Source organism: Megascapheus bottae, chromosome 3, assembly GCF_031878675.1.
Source record: "Megascapheus bottae isolate mThoBot1 chromosome 3, mThoBot2.hap1, whole genome shotgun sequence".
Classification (NCBI taxonomy): domain Eukaryota; kingdom Metazoa; phylum Chordata; class Mammalia; order Rodentia; family Geomyidae; genus Megascapheus; species Megascapheus bottae.
In genome coordinates this window covers 28,728,768-28,746,380 of record NC_143511.1, presented here as the reverse complement: position 1 = coordinate 28,746,380, position 17,613 = coordinate 28,728,768, and the positions used below count along the sequence as shown (strand labels likewise).

At 40.9% G+C, this 17,613-nt stretch overlaps 1 protein-coding gene across 1 annotated transcript in view; it reads right to left on the bottom strand.

Annotated features, from left to right (window-relative positions):
- Nucleotides 1-17,613, bottom strand: part of Slc1a1 (solute carrier family 1 member 1) — a 69,862-nt gene that overhangs the window by 2,406 nt on the left and 49,843 nt on the right. The window contains exons 4-11 of the mRNA XM_090329718.1: nt 17,072-17,183; nt 15,656-15,698; nt 13,328-13,423; nt 10,447-10,631; nt 9,389-9,496; nt 7,239-7,361; nt 6,651-6,845; nt 667-801 (exon numbers count right to left, since the gene is read on the bottom strand). Of these exons, the coding sequence (XP_090185844.1) occupies nt 667-801; nt 6,651-6,845; nt 7,239-7,361; nt 9,389-9,496; nt 10,447-10,631; nt 13,328-13,423; nt 15,656-15,698; nt 17,072-17,183 (997 nt within the window). The remainder of the gene's footprint in view (nt 1-666; nt 802-6,650; nt 6,846-7,238; nt 7,362-9,388; nt 9,497-10,446; nt 10,632-13,327; nt 13,424-15,655; nt 15,699-17,071; nt 17,184-17,613) is intronic.

The following is a 17,613-nucleotide window of genomic DNA, read 5'->3' as shown; positions in this document are numbered from 1 at the left end:
GAAATATGTATTGACTTTGAAAAAAGGTGGTTCTGAGTCTGTGAAGCTGAATCAGGTTGAGGACAGTGTCAAGATGGCTCTGGGGCTTTCCCAAAGTCTTTTATCCTGTTTATCTTCGCCATTGCCTAGCTCTACAGCAGTTAACCTGGCATCATGAGCTAAGGGAGCTTTCTGGCTTTTAAACATCTCAGGTTTAAGTGATGAGGAGTTGTTATTTTTGGTCATGGGCTTGAACTCTCATCCTGAGCACTGTCCCTGAGCTCTTCAGCTCAAGGCTACCACCCTACTGCTGGGCCTGGGTGCTGTTCCTGAGCTCTTCAGCTCTAGGCTACCGCCCTACCCTTGAGCCAAGCCCCACTTCCCATTTTCTAGAGGTTAATTGGAAATAGGAGTCTCATGGTTTATGTAGTGCCTGGGCTGGCTTTGAACTATGATTCTCAGATCTCAGCCTCCTGGGTAGCTAGGATTATAGGCATGAGCCACTGCGCCCAGCAGGAGTTAATGTTTGAGTACAGTTATCAGATGGCCTGGACAGAGGGAAATTAAAGCAGCAACAGATGGTTCATTGGGCAATCTGAAGGGAGGGTGATGACAGAGTGCTGATTCTCCATGACTAGGAAGTAGTCTGCCCATCTGGCTGAGGCAAGGGCATTTGTTTCAACTCACAGGAGCCAGTCGACAGCGACGATCAGGGTAACATCCTCTGCAGGCAGGCCCACGGCACTCAGCACAATCACCATTGTCACCAGGCCGGCCTGAGGCACGCCAGCAGCTCCTATGCTGGCCGCTGTGGCTGTGATGCTGTAGCCAAAACACACCAGCAGAAAGGGTTAGACCCTCCTATTTCTCCCTTCAAGGTTCTTGGCCTGAAACAGTCTCCATGGTGATTATTATTTGGGAAAATTGAGCACTAAGAATTGGTTATCTACTAAGGACCTGCTACAGGCATATAGGATAAGAGCAGGGACAGATGAGGGCTAGGAAGGTGACACCATGGCCTGACAGGGGGGAAATGGTGCAGACCATTCTGGGACAAAAAAAAAAGAAAAGATTGTCATGAGTGACATGTCAAATGAGCCAGAGAGTTATTCAAAAGGAATGCAAGAGTTTTGCAAGTAGAATGTGTAAGGAATGCTTTCCCCATCCATTCATCCATCCTAAGTATGTACCACGTGCCTCTCCACCTGTTTTCTTCCTCTTTTCTTCCTGATACTCACCTGCCTAGTCATTTATTGAGCAACTAATAAAGAGTCAGGAATTTCAGTTGCCTTGAAGGATAAGTAAAGGTCAGTTGAATGGGCAAGGATATTTCAAGTGAAGGCCAAGGATAAAGTCAATGGTTAAATAGGTTTAATGTACTTTCTGGACATCACAAGACTCCTGACCTCTCTGAGGTACCTCTTAGGGCAGTGAATTAAGAAAATATGTGACTCTTGTCCAAGGTACAAATTCTTATTTCTTTCTCCCAGTGGATACCCCTTGTGACAAATGAAAACAAACTTGGAATTAAGGAGAGGCAGCTAGATTAACTTTATTACCATGTGTTAAAAAATCTCTGGATAGATAATATGTACCATTAGGGATTGTTCACTTTATGATGTATAGAGTGTGTGTGTGTGTGTGTGTGTGTGTGTGTGTGTGTGTGTTTGCGTTTGCAGGTATAGATTTGAACTCAAAGCTTCCTACTCTTACTTGGCTGTTTCCATTCCTGGCTGGACTTTACCATTTAAATCATGCCTCTAGTTCTGGCTTTTTGCTGATGAATTTGAAATAAGAGTCAGGTTTGTCTGCCTGGGCTGGCTCCAAACAGTGAGCCTCAGATTTCTATTCCCAGCCTCCAAACAGCTAAGATTACAGAAGTGAGCCACTTGTGCCTTGCAGGATGTACAGGTGTTTTTTTTTTTGCCAGTCATGGGCTTGAGCTCAGGGCCTGAGCACTGTCCTTGGACTTTCTCAAGGCTAGAGTTGTACCACTTGAGCCTCAGCACCACTTCTGGCTTTTTTCTATGTATGTGGTACCTAGGAATTGAACTTGGGTCTTCGTGAATGCTAGGCAAGCACTCTACCACTAGGTCAAACTCCCAGCCCCTGTACAGGTGTTGAATAGCAATATATTTATTGTTTTAATCAAGATTCATCATGCTCTGAAAATCCCCTTGGATTATCTTGAATGGCACCTTCAATATGCTCTGAAACCATGGACTCACCCTTAGGGCAGGATTTACTCAGTTGCAAAAATATCACTGGATGACCAGGTAAATATGAAGAAACTTCCAGTTTAAACTAGAGGACTACCTCATCCTACTCAGAATCTATAGGCTTCTCTACTCAAAAACTGTCATCATTCTTAGGATATTGTGTGTGCTATGTATCTCCTGAAGAGACCATTTAAAGGACACAAGCAAATGCAAGCTGAAGGTTGTTGATGAATATGTTTTCCTTCCAAGACTATGGCCACCAATACACAGTAAATTAGAGAGTTCCGGGGTTGTGCTAATACCTCCTAAAAAGTCTATGCTTGGGAGGCCAGGAGCATGGCCTAGTGATAGTGCTTGCCTCACATGTACAACAACCCATGTTCAATTCCTCTGTACCAAATACATAGAAGAAACAATCAAGAAACGGTGCTGTGGTCTAATGGTATAGCTCTAGCCTTGAGAAAGCCCAAAGACAGTGCTCAGGCCCTGAGTTCAAGTCCCAGGACTGGCAAAAAAAGCCCCCTAAAACAAAAAAAAATCTCTCCAGGCTTTCATAATCCTTTAGATATGTTCTCATCTATGTCTTTGGAAAATCTAACTGTATTTTAGGCCTGGTTAAAAAAGAATTGAACTGAATACATCAATGGATGCAATTTGTGAACAAGACCATTGATTCCTCCTGAAACATTTCATTATTAATCACAGTCTTATTCTTGCTTGTAGAGTCTGTCTTTTTTTCTTTCCTTTTTCTTTCTTTTTTTTTGTTGATGGTACTAGGTTTGAACTCAGGGTTTATCCACTTGTTAAGCCGGTGCTCTACCACTGGGCCACACTTCTACTCCTTTATACAGTGGTTATTGCTGTTGTTATTATTATTATTATTATTATTATTATTATTATTAGTAGTAGTAGTAGTAGTAGTAGTAGTAGTAATTGCCAGTCCTGGGCTTGGGCTCAGAGCCTGAGCACTGTCCTTGGACTTTCTCAAGGCTAGAGCTCTACTGCTTGAGCCATAGCACTACTCCTGGCTTTTTTCTATGTATGTGGCACCAAGAAATTGAACTTGGGTCTTTGTGCATGCTAGGCAAGCACTCTACCACTAGGCCAAACTCCCATCCGTACAGTTTTTTTTTTTTTTTTTTTTTTTTTTTGCCAGTCCTGGGCTTGAGCTCAGGGCTTGATCACTATCCTTGGACTTTCTCAAGGCTAGAGCTCTACCACTTGAGCCTCAGCACCACTTCTGCCACTTCTGGCTTTTTTTTTCTATGTATGTGGGACCTAGGAATTGAACCCGGGTCTTCATGCATGCTAGGCAAGCACTCTACCACTACGCCAAACTCCCGGCCCCTACAGTGGTTATTTTTGAGGTAGGCTTATATTTCATGTTCCACTACATGCCTAAACCACAATCTACCTATTTCAGGCCTTCCTCTTGTAGATTGGATAACAGGGATATCCAACTATGCCCAGTTATGAGTTGAAAATGGGTCTTGTGAACATTTCTGTTTGGGCTGGTTTCAAACTTTTCTCAGCCTACTAAATAGTTAGGATCAGAGATGTGAGCCACCCAGTGCTTTTAAGCTGACTGGCTGAGAAAAATTTCACTGCCTCAGACATCGAGTTCTCTTTTCACACTACACTTAGTTTGGGTACAGGCCATCTAGCTCAGCTCAGCACAGCTGGAGGCAGGGAAGTGAACTAGAATGAGTTCTACTACACATCTGAGATCACTCCTCTCTTTCATTTTCCTGGTGACTTCTCTGAATCTCAATTTCTTGTCTGCTCTATAGGAATAATGTGATGTCTCTAGGTCTGCTGTAAAGATGAATCCACTTGAGGTATCCAAATATGCAATTTCTGCTGCTACTTCTACCCTTTTCCTTGCTGCCACTATGGCTAGAGCATTCACCAAAATACCTAGTACTGCTGGAGCATCTTTAATCTGAAAGGCAAATGTCCCAAATTCTCCAAAATGCAAAATGGACATGACACCAGGTGGGAAACTTCACATCTGCTCTCATGTAATGAGGCATGCACACTAATAACATTGCATACAATTCCCTCCAAATTGCTAGTGTAAGGTACATATGAGATAATAAATGAGGCTTAAGCTTAGTCTTTGGTTCCATCTCCAAGGTATCATAGTATGTGTAGGAATCCGTTCCAAAAAAATAAATCTCCCAGTTCCCTAAAATGTAAAATAAACATTTTGAGCTTTTTCTAGGCCTGAGGTATTATAGTAATCTTTTGATACAAGAGTATCCCATTTTAAGTCAGTTATAACTTGGGGTAAGTGAATGCTACACTGAAACCACAGAGGGACAGTATTCTATTTCTGTTTCTGTGATGTCCAGAACACAGATGGCAGTGTCATATTTTGTATGTCTAAAACGTTCTTTAACCATTAGCCACACGAACAATCACAACAAACCTGTAAAGTTAAAACTGATGCTTATTATTTCTTAGAACGGAGGTTTGAAATCAATGATTACTTTGGGCCTCAGGGTGGTTACTAACTCATAGTCCCTGGCCATCAGTGAGTATGATTAATAAATATGCCAGAGTACGGGCCAGAAGTTTGGCGGTGAATTGGCTAGTTAGCCTTGAGGTCCAAAGTTGATTTCCCTGGCAGTCAGGATAAGAAAAAGAGAAAAAAAGAAAATGGATTAGGAAGATCTAGGAAATATATGATTAAGAACAAGGGAGAGAATTTATCATAAATTCATGAATACATCAAAAAACTAGTATCTCATACAATCACTTTTTGCTAACCACTTCTGTGCAGACTAAATTTTCCAGGTCAGGTGAGGGAGGTGGGGCAAACCACTTGGAAATGTATAAGTAAAAACTTCAGGAACCACCCAGGTAGCTGTGGAACAGAAAATTTCCAGAGCACAAGTCAAGGTTTTAACATTGTGTTTGCTGTCATTCCCTCTGAACTTTATTCAAGTTTTTTTTTGGCACTGGCTTCTTTAGCCACTACTATATTTTGTAGATTAGGCAGCATCTGTATAGCCCCTTTTTCCAGCAGATATTCCATATTTCATACTGGTCTTTTCAGTTTCATACTAGTCTGGTCAATTTCAAGCAACTAGCAGGTGTTCATGATTTAAAGTGTACAGTGTTAGAACATCGTGAACCTACTCTTCAAGAATAGAATTGGACTGTGCAGGGATCTGAAATTAACTCCAACTTAAATAAGTAGATCTAGAGAGTCCATTTCATTCTAATGTTCTACTCTAAACTCAACTAAATTCCTCAGATTAACTCTTAATCCATCTTGCCACTCCACTGTAGCTAGATTGCCACTCCAATGTGTACTAGAACTTTCTGAAATGATGGAATTGCTTTATATCTGTGCAGTCCAATTCAGCCAGCCTCTGGATGACCACCACAGCCTATGACTAGTGGCCTCCATATTGGATAGATGGTACTGTCTTACAGAAACAACTCTGGCAAAGTCCACTAATGATACTTCAACCATATCCTTAAACAAGCCATTTATATCCTCATTTGAGCTTAATTTTCTCTAGGATCTGATTCTGTGAACCATTTCCATCCCTGAAAAACCTTTCTTCTCTTGATCTCTATGTCATCATGGTTCTTACTTCCTCCTGTCTCTACCTTCTTTTCACTGTCACTCATGGATGTTCTCTTCCCTGTCTGCCTTTAAAATTAGGATTTTCCAAATCCCAAATTTGAGTTTCCTACAAACTCTCACTACATAATGTCATCCATTCCTAATATTTACCTAGAGTTTACTGTGGAGGCCCTAAGGCTTTTAAATGCATTATCAGACTTAGTCACCACTATTTGAATGCATTGTAGGCATTATTATTATTATTATTATTATCCTCATTTGAACAGTAGAAAAATAGAAGCTTAATAATTCAAGTTTCCTGCCCAAGCTAATAACAGTATCCCTGAGATTCAGACAAAGACAGCTGACTCAGGACCAGCATATTAGATGGCTCTTAACTCTCTCTTAGCTTACTAAATTCTTATTCGTCACTAATGACTTATCTGTATTTCTCTTGCCCTCCAGGAAGTTTCCTTCCCCTTCCCAGGGGGCTGATCTTTCCTTCTTTGGCACACTCTAAACAAAGTTCTGTGACACACCCTCAGCATTCCTTTGGATATCTATTCTCTTTCCACAAAGAATTCTTTGAGTTTTTTTTTTTTGGGGGGGGGGGATACTTGTACTGGGTCTTGAACTCAGAGCCTGGGCACTCTCCCTTAGCTTTTTCACATAGTACCTACTAGGTGCACTGAAATGAGTACAGAGCAATGGTCTGACTGTTCAGACCCTGGAGCAGGAACACAGTGTTCCATGAAGCCACTGGTTGTCCCCAGTCTTGTGAAGGGACTGCGTAAAGCAAGCAAAACAACCCACAGGGCCTCCCTTCCCAGATACACCATGATGCGAACGAATGTGAGACCCCATCGCCCCACCTGATGGTGATGATCTGGCCAATGCTCAAGTCCAAGTCATTCAACTGAGCGATGAACACAGCCGCCACTGCCTCGTAGAGCGCGGTGCCATCCATGTTGATGGTGGCACCCACCGGCAGCACGAACCTAGTAATCCTCTTATCCACCTGGTTCTTTTCCTCTGCACAGCGGAAAGTGACAGGCAACGTGGCCGAACTAGATGATAAAAAAGAAAAAAGAGCTATGGTTGAAGAATCCCTTCCTGAAGAGACACCTCTCTTACACACACACACACACACACACACACACACACACACACCCCAAATAACAACAAAACCCCAAAGTGCCCAAACCACTTTGGGTCAGTCTAGGAATCAGAAGACAATCTATCTACCACTAATCCTGGTTACACTGAAACTCACTCCTAGCTGCAGATCATGCTAAGAATGCAGGGAAGTATTCAAGAGAACCATGTTCAAAGGTCAAGGACAGAATATATGGAGGTCATCATTCAAAGATAGCTACAAAATGCATAAGCTAAGATCTGCTTCATGAAGTGAGCGCATACAGTATGGTCCGGAGGTGTTTTCCTGAGAGTCTTCTACTCACCTGGAAGAGATCATAAGAGCAGTCAGAAGAGCCTGGGCCATGCCCATGGCAAATCGGAAAGGGTTCTTCCGTACGACTATAAAATATATCAGTGGGAGAATTACAATGGAGTGGATCGCAAGTCTGTGAACAAAAGAGATACATGGCTTCAAAGATGGTACTTCAAAGACAAGGCTTCACACTTGATCTTTTCTTTCTTTTTCTTTTTGTTTTTGGTATTGGAGATTGAACTGGGCCTCACATTGGAGACATATCTCTAGTCCTTTGTCATCCTGGTTATTTTCCAAGTAGGGTCTCACTACATGCCTGTCTGGCCTGTGATCTTTCTACCTGGGCGTCCCCACATGGCTGAGAATGACAGATGTGTACTGCTGCACTCAGTCATTGGGCCTGCCTCGTAACAGGGATAACAGGAGCTTGTTTCCAAGCCTAGCCCATTGGTTGACGTGGCTCTTGAACTTTAGTTTCCTAACCTGACCTCAAACTTTGATCTCTCTGATTTCCATCTCTCAGGTAGCTAGAATTGCAGACATGAGCCACTACATCTGCCTGGGCTCTGCTGCTGAATTCTTAACACTCCTCTAAGACTCAGCTTAACCTCTCTCTTTCCTCCATGAAGCTTTCCTTTAAATTTTCTCAAGTACAGCAGATCGTTTCCTTCTTGGGGCCATCTTTATCCCTATCATGGCGTAGCAGTACAACACTTACCACAGCACACACAGCCCTGTCCCCACCACTGACCTCCTGAACCGTGCTGTGAATGATGCCCACTGTGTACAGTGGAAGCCAAAGGTGCAGAAGGAAAAAAGTCTCTGCTTTTAATCATTCAGGATTGATTTCCTTTCCTTTGTTATTCTTGCCTTCTCAAACTGCTCTGTCTTACACAGAACTATCCTGATTCCTCTAAATAGGAGGGCTAAAGAAATGAGAGCCACTTGGCAAATGGCAGCTAAACAGTGTCCAGATCATTTATATAAGGTTGAAATAATAAGAAATGGTCATTGCAATGATGAGTCCTGAAAGTCACAGCAGAGAGCTGGTATCTAAACATCATGAGTTCTTAGCTAGGGCTTTTAGTTTTGTGCTAGGAACCTAAATAGGGAAAGTGGAAAAAAAAACTGAAGAACTTTATTATGAAATGGCTCAGTATCACAAACCTCAGCCACAATGCTGCTCAGACACAGTGTCTAGTCCTGCCTGTCTGAGTAGTCCTACATTAGCTGGATGGGCCTCTGCCTTTCTGGTCTCTTTAATGCTGGGGCTTGACTTCAGCTCTCACAGTGTATGAACCCAGGCTGCTTCTACGGTAGGCAGCACGGGCTCTCTTTGTTCAAACACAGATTAAGTGCCAGAATTGTGCTGTGGAAACTTTCCTAATGCCATCAGGTTCCAGGAGGTGAGAGGATCACTTAAATTGGGTGTTTGACCTCTGGGAATCAAATACGTATGATGACATATTCCCTTGGTCTATATTTCTTAGTCTATATGACATTTTCTGCCCTTGGTTGGGTCTCTGTGGGCACCGTTCATAACCCATCCCACTGAATCTTTTCTTAAGGGACTAGTAACTAGATTATAATAAATATGCCATTGACTCATCCTCAGTGCCCTCCTATTTTATGACTACTAAAGCCCCACACAATTTCTTCCAGTCTGATAGTTTCCCCAGAACCTTTTCTGACACTCTGATCAGAGAGGGTTTGGCAGCAGCTACCAGTTCAGCAACAGTATTTGAACCAACCAGCTCTCTTACTCCTATTTGCTTGAGTCTGATTTCATGATTTCATCCTTCCTAATTTATCTCAACCTGCAGGCACGTGGAGGGCTATTCTTACCTGCTTGGTTAGTTTATGTTCTTGAGAAAATAAAGGTCAAGGGAGAGCCCAAAGAGGCTATAAGTAGGGTTTTCTCTTCTTTGAAATGATTTAAACACAACCAATCAAGGCAGTGGAAAAGCCTGGACCAGGCTGTTCTGCCAAGAGCTGGCAATTAGCACAGCACGATCCACCTACAGTACAGCTGTTAAAGGGCAGCCCTGCTTCCCTGCTCTTATCTCTGAACTGTATATTTCCCTGCCTTTAAAACCTTTTAGAAACAATTCTATACTAGATCCAATAAAGTTTCTGTTGTTTCTCTTAAATCAGACATACCCACTCAAGACAGTGGCCATGTAAAGTCCCAGCTTTCGGAATATTTCCCAGTCTTCAACTTCTATGATTTTCCCAGCAATCAGGAACAAAATACCCAATGGCATGTAACTGGAAAGTGAGCAGAGCAAAGACACACTTGTGCTATCAGGGTGTTTCTTGTGATTGGTTGGGGGATGGGGGAGGAGGCAGTGTTGCCTGTACACTCAGCTAGAAGAGGGTAAAGCATGAAGCCATGGTCTTTGTTTGGAATTCTGAGCTACTGGAGGTTGGCTTTAGTATCCTGCATGGTCCTTAAATTGTACCCATCTAAAAATGAAGGAGAATTTGCAAACAGCAAGAATGTATGGTCAAATTGGTGTATGGGGTATGCAAATTGGGGTATTGGTTTATGACTGTATGATCAAATTGGCAAATATGATCAAATTCCATGCCATACATATAAACACAGTGTACATATATCCAATTCATTGCCATCTCTGCTTATCTCACTTAGCCTTTACTGAAAAATACGGATGTGAAATTCTTTCTAGCCATGACAATTCTCGTATGTGCTAGCAATAAGAAGCAACACTACTGCTGCTACTACTGTTATTTAGTCATAGATTTGGGGAGAATGGTTTACATGACTTATTATACTTAGTGTACTTCTCCTAACCCTGGGGATAAGTTTTATTAGCCTTACTTAGAAACAGATAATGGAGTCGAGGTTTCTGCAGGATCAAGCAACATTTCAGGCTATTCTTGCTGAACCTTTTATGCTAGTGTGTGAATGTCTGCCCTTTGGATTACAGACTGCTGAACCAATTCTACATGAAACAAAGGAATCCATGGATGCTAGTTGGATACAATATGGATTTCCCAGGGCTTTGATGGAAAAAAGAACATGGCTGACAGCTAGACATTTTATGAATAGACTCCTGAGTGGCACATTAAATGATCAAATACACCAATGGCTTACTTTAAATGTCTACCTTCCCTAGGAGGGGTCAGCTTCTTCTTTCTAATTTTGAGGCGATAAGGTTTTCAAGGGAAGGAAAATGATGTGAAACAGTGCTCACCACATGATGATCTGAACAATTTTCATAGTAGCATCACTCAAAGCATTGAAGAAGTCCACCAGAATCTGCCCCTTTTCTCCCATTTTTCTAATGACAAGTCCAAAGACAAGGCAAAAGATAATCAAGCCTAGGACATTGATGCCATCTGAATACATGCCTACAATTTTGTATTCCTTTGTTTTGCTCTGTGGATCAAAAGCCAAGAAAATAAATCAAAGCAGAAATAGAATTGTGTGATCTAACAGTCAATAATATTTTAGGAAAGACAATAACACCATCAACAACACCAGCAACAAAAACCCTGCTCATTGATTGTTGTTCTTAATATACTATGTTATCTCTCATCTCTTTTGCTGTCCCTTGATTATCTCATATTGTTACAGTATTTCACCTTGTTATCTGATATATTATATATATGCTTATTTGGTTACTTGAAATAGGATAGGGACAAGGGGAAAAACAAGATGAGGGGCTAGGTGGGAGAAGGGAAATGGGGACCAAGACATGAGAAGGGTATCAATGTTTGTGAAATAATGCACCTTGTATCTGGTGAATATAATGTAACCCTTCTATTAATTACAATAAAAAATATATGGAAGAAAAAAAAACCCTGCTCATGTAGAAACCATTCCTCTATCCTGTTGAGGTTTAAATGCATTTCCCTTTTTCTTAACAAGTCCATATTTGAATATTTCTCTTGGAATGCTCTTATTGTAGAAATGTTTTACATATTTGGAACAAATTTTAGAATTGAGACACTTTTTAGGGTTATTTTAAATATTAGCTGCATTTGGAAATTGCCTTCTTAAAAGATAGGCATTAATGATGCAGGAAGTGCCAAATATTTCATAATGTGAACATTTTTTAGGACATTTTACCATCTGTTTTATCCTGACAATTTACACAGAATATTCTTTACTGCCTTTGGTTTTATATGACCATCATTATTTCTTTTCTTTTTAAAAAGGTATTTATTATTATTATTATTATTATTATTATTATTATTTTGAGAGTCTTGGGGCTTGAATTCATGGCTTGAGCACTGTTCCTTGGGCTTTTTCCTCAAAGCTAGTGCTCTGCCACTTGAACCACAGCACCACTTCTGGTTTTTCTATGGATATGGTGCCAAGGAATTGAACCTGGGTCTTAGTGCATGCTAGGCAAGCAGTCTAACACTAGGCCAAACTCCCAGCCCAATATGACTAACATAATTTCAAAGACAAAAATTCACCAGGCACTGACATCTTATGCTTAAAATCCTTGTTATTCAGAAGGCTGAGATCTGAGGATTAGTTTGAAGCCCACCCAGGGAAAGAAAGTCCATGAGATTCTTTTCTCTAGTAAACTACTTAGAAAAAAAAAAAAAACAGAAGTGGCACTGTGGCTCTAGTAGCAGAGTACTAGCTTTGAGCAAAATGAGCTCAGAGACAAAGCCCAAGCCCTATACTATAGATAGATAGATAGATAGATAGATAGATAGATAGATAGATAGATAGAGTACAGGGGAAGGGGTTTCATTGTGATAATTCCATAGATACATACAATATACTTTGAAAAATAGCAGGCTAAAGTCTGTGAGAAAGAAGAACCAATACCAAGATGGCAAGCAATTACCTGCATAGCCAAGCTATGAGTTACAGGCCTTACACAAAATTTGGAACATGCACTAAGGCTTCAAGTTTAGTGAAGCTAGGCTTTAAGAGTAGGCAGCCAAGAGACAAAACACGCTTTGCTTTGGTAAGCGAAGATGAAAGTCAGGGCACACTGGGTAATTACAATCTGTTTGAATAATTTTGACTCATTCCTTATTACCTCCAAACTAATTTACCCCTCTGCCGAATGCCCTTCTCCAACCCCCCCTCCAAAAAAACACCCAGTTCTTCCTGAGTTTAATACTCATGACTCTGCCTTCACGTGAGGGACTGAGGCTAAATCTGTCTTCCAGCAGGCCTTGGAATATGGAAGTGCTCAGGAAAATATTTGTGGGACCATATCAGAAGGCAAGAATAAGGTGCCATTGGGAAGGCAGATTTGGATAGAAAAGAGGGCTTCTCTGGAAAGCAAGCAGAGAAAATGAAAAAGAAGCCTGCCTGCAGTAGGAAGCAGGCAGGAAGCCAGCCATGGCCTATTTAAGTTAAAACTTCCCTTTCCTTTCCTTTCTTTCCCTTTTCTTTCCCTTCCCTTCCCTTCTGTCTTTTTTTTTTTTTTTGCCAGTCCTGGGCTTGAGCTCACGGCCTGAGCACTGTCTTTGGACTTTCTCAAGTCTAGAGCTCTACCACTTGAGCCTCAGCACCACTTCCAGCTTTTTTCTATGTATGTGGTACCAAGGAATTGAACCCGGGTCTTTGTGCATACCAGGCAAGCACTCTACCATTAGGCCAAACTCCCGGCCCCTGTTGGTCTTTTTTTTTTTTTTTAAGACAAGATCCCACTATGCCGCCAGACTGGCTACAAACTCATCATCCTTCTACTTTAGTCTCTTCAGTGCTGGGATTACAAGCATGCACCACCACACTCAACTTTAAATTGAATTCAGAAGTCTGCTGAAGAGTCATATATATGGACACACACACACACACACACACACACACACACACACACACACACACATTTTTTCCTGTTTTCTCCCCCCCTCCTTTTTTTAAAGAGAGGTATTTAGGATTAAAACAAGGCAAATCTTTCCTTTTTGAGTGAAGGCAGACAACATTCGGATGTTTATTACAGTGTCTGCAAGCCACTGTGGAAATACCTGCGTATCGCTTTTAAGTTATAGGTAAGGCTTAGAGGGAAATGAATTTATACATGTGGATTCTGTCACTCTTCTACTCACTTATGACTGTCACCTGCCTATAGGGGAAGGGAGTGGGCAACAGAAACATACCTTGGTAAGTGTGGTCATGGCAGTGGTGACAGATGTCTCTGTAGCATTCCTCACAGGACTGGTGGAAGGCAGCACTTTCTCACGCTTGGTTTTGTACTGCACATTGGAGAAAAACAAAGGACAACAAGCCAGTGAAGACACAAGCATAACCATGTTTACTGTGGCACTATTTATCATAGCTAAGGTATAGAATCAGCCTAGACATCCCTCAATGGAAAGACGACATGATGAAAATGTGGAATTTATATACACAATGGAATTTTATCCATCCACTAGAAACAATGATTGCTAGTGTATCATTTGTAAAAAAAATTTAAAAAAAGGAAAGACTGGGGGAGAAAAATTACATTAATTGAAGTCAGGCCCAGAGAGACAACAGTTCCCTGTCTTCCCTCATAAGTGAGAACTAGAATTTATAAACATACAAGTAAATACATTAGATGGTATGTAACTGTATAGAAATAGATGAACTGAAATATGGCAGATTCAAAGGAGAACTCCAAGTGTAATCCCTTGGAAAGACAAAGTCAAAGTTCAACAAAATATACACCCGGAAACAGGTACTTGAAAGTGGTGCAGTGGGGTCAATGGGAGAAAAGTAGAAGAATGAAGAGGTGAAGGGGAAATTGAAGAGGTGGGTAGGGAGGGATGGGTGAGAATGGTGACATTGATCACGATGCTTATCTTCATAAGCCACCTTGTTCAATGGCAACTCCTTCGTACAACAACTTACAGATAATAAAATACAATTTTGAAAAGTTTGAAAAAAGAGAGTTCTAAACTTCTGAGACGGGACCACAGAAATGTGATTTTTTTCCTCTCTTTTTTGCTCAACCAATGCCACCAAAGGGCTCTACTTACAGTGCCTCTGTCGCTTCTAGTGTTTTGATAATTCCTTGAGAGAAGTTTGGGAATTCAAGCTCCTGCTTCTCAACACTACCATACAATTTCATATGGTCTATCACTTTCATGGTGAGGGATAAATGATGGAGAAACAGCCCAAGAGAAAATATTCCTTATCTGTCAGTAGTTCTACCCAGACAGACCTACAGAGATTCTTGTCAATCACTTTTACTTTCATTAATTATTTTTTAATCTGGAAAATACTCCATGGCTTTGATAAAGCAGCCACCATGCTTTTTTTTTTCTCCTGTACTGTGGACTGAGTGTAGGGCCTGACATGGTAAGCAAACATTAGCACATAAGCTGTTCATACTTGTGTTTCTGTCTGAGACAGTCCTGCTGCTTGCTATCTTTGCCCCGGGTAGCCCTGAATAGGTCTTCCTGTCTCCATCTCCTGAGTAACTAGAATTACAGGTGTGCACTATTATGCTGCATGGGTCCCTATGAATGCAATAAATAGTGTAAAAGATTAGACTACGAGGGTTGTACCCAAATCAGCAGTGCTTTGAGGGCTAGTCAATGACTGAGATTTCCATTTAATTTTCACGCTTAGGTCTTGTTTGGTTCTGTGGGGTTCTCATACAGAGGTTTAAGAAAGAGCTAGTGTAGCAGGACACCATGCAGAATGTCCTCCTCCCTCCAGGCCTGCGCCAGCCCCGAGAACCTTACAGATGAGCCCTGAGGTTGATCTGCACAAGGCCTCGGGGAATAGAGATGGTTCTGTGCAATACCATTGGCCTTTTTTTCTTGTTGGTAGACACAGAGGTCTCTGTTCATGTAATTTATGCAAATGAATACAGTAGTTTGTGATAGACCCAGCTGCCTTAATGTGTACAGATAAGTAAAAGGAAAAAGAAAACGCCACTTGTCAGTAGAGTGAAGAGGGTATTAAAAAGTGCTAAGGAAAAACTCAGGGCTTTGCAGAGTGCCTGCAATGTGCAAAGACTGAATCCAGGGAGCACCTGTCATACTGTGTGGGTTAAATGGGTATGATCACCATGAGAGGGAGAGGAAAGAAGAGATGCAAAGCCCGTTATTCACTGCCCCACATCTGCAGAGCTTTCCAAATGTAGTGAGGTTCTCCCACCCCCACAAAAAAGGCCCCGAGCTCCACCTTATAAACTGTTTTACTTTTTGTATCCAATAAGGTATGTTTTAGAAACCCATTGTTTCAGATGACTACTTTGTCCTATTTGAACCCTGCTGAGGGGAAATGCATGAAGGAAAAGGAAGCAGTGCATTTGACAGCAGGCACTTTATTTTGCATGGGAAGATCTGGGATACAAAACAGAGGAACCGCCTGAAACCTCGCCATTTACCGGTGATGGGTTAATTCCACTGCTTGATTCTTAACAGGAAAAAAAAGTTATTTAACTGGTAATGGAAAGAATGGAGCAACTAATGGGTAAAAGTCATTAACATTACCTGCTGAAAACAAGCCTGGACAAGGTTCTCAGGAAACATGTTCCTGTTGAAGACATGAAATACATTGTTATGTTAGGAAAAAAGTGGTTTCTTATTGTTATACCAGTAATCAATGGAAATGAATATAATACAATATAGAATACAGAATAATACAGAGAAGATACTATGTTATAGAATAATTTATTAATATACTATAGAATGATCTAATACTAAATAGAATATACTAAATATAGATGCTACATAATACACATAGTAATATATTGTTTATATAATATAGAATGAGCACTGTGGGTTCTCTTCTAGCCTCCTTTGCATAATACTTCCTTGTATTAAATCTTATATTAAGATTAAATCTTCATATAAGGAAATATTATATTAAATACTTAAAATATTAATCTAGTATTAAGATTTCCTGCTGAGCCAAAGAGAGTATAGAAAACTTGCTTAATCCACCATCATTTAAGTGATTAATGGAGTTACACACTTGCTGTCCTCAAGGAGAGACTGCACTGGCAGCTGGACACTCACAGTCAAGAGATAATTCTTTCATTTTCTGCACTCTTCTGCTTGCATAAATGAGGCAAATGATCACAAAGCAGGCTCTTGTATTTCTTCTCAATTTCTTAACATTGATTGTAAGTTTCATCATGATTCCCAAATTAAATATCCAAATGTGAAAAAGAAGGCACAGTTTCTACTAAAACTAAGCTAAGCGCCTGGAAATGCAATACAGGCAGGTGATGAACATTTCTGCAGTTAAATCAGGTAGGGAAAAACTGGAAGAATTTAGCATTCAGCTTTCTTTGTTTTTCTCAGCTTGTTTTGTTGTTCTACTTTATAGAAATTAGTCTGGAAACTACGGACACATTTATAAGGATAGTATTTTCAGCAGAAATAAAGTGAACTGACATAGTTGAGGAAGCAAATACCCCTTAAAAATGATGATTAAATGCACTCGTTTCAAGTGGAAGAAAAGTATGAAATGTGTTACCTTATACCATTTTTAAGAGTTTCTGTTTTAATTGCTACTTTTGTTGAACTGACTTGTTTCTGGCTCTGGCTGCTTTAGAAAGGAGAGCTCACACAACTCAATGAATTTCTCCAAGTATGTTTGTCATCCAACCCAGCCTCGCATCTTTATATGCAAGTATACTTCCTGCATCTCTGTTCATCTTAAATCCTCACACAGGAGCTTGGTTTTTGATGTTTTTGTTTTTTCTTCCGTCCTTTTATAGCTATGGTTGTGCAAACAGAAATTATTGGCTCTGTAGTCTGTGAGGTCTAGGGCAAACTGCAGTTGTACAATAGGATATAATTAATGAAAATTTTCAGGACAGAAACATCAACCTTCATTCAACCTTCAGCAGACTACACAGAAGACACACCTGGGAAGTCACGTGTTGGCAAGTCTCTCACCTGATCAAGTCTAAGATGGCATCCACTGTGCTCACTTCAGGAGTTTTTCCTACTCTGTTGATCTCTATCACCTGCGTGGCGCCAGGCTTGATGCTCACCACCAGCACAATACCTGTGACCAAGAACAGGATTCAAAGAATATTAAAAACCTTCCATGACCCCTGGCACCTCAGTGTCTTTCTTGGAACCAGTTGGCAAGGTAGAAACAGAGTTTGGGCCCTAAGGTCCAATCAAAATGCTGCGCCATTGCTGGGAATTTTGTATTTGCCTTAGTCATTTTTTCATTGAAACAAGTAAGCAGAAGGACTTTTCTTTCTCTGTTTCCTTCTCTCCCTCTCCTCCTTCCCTTTTTCCTTCCTGCTCTCCTTCTGCAAACATCTGTTGATACAAATATTTTTTCATCTTCTCTCTTTCTTTTTCTTCAATATCCTTTGTCTTTGGTGGGGCTTGAACTCAGCCTGCGTGCTGTCCCTCTTTTCACTCAAGGCTAGAGCTCCATCACTTTAAGCCACAGATCCACTTCCAGTTTTCTGGTGGTTAAT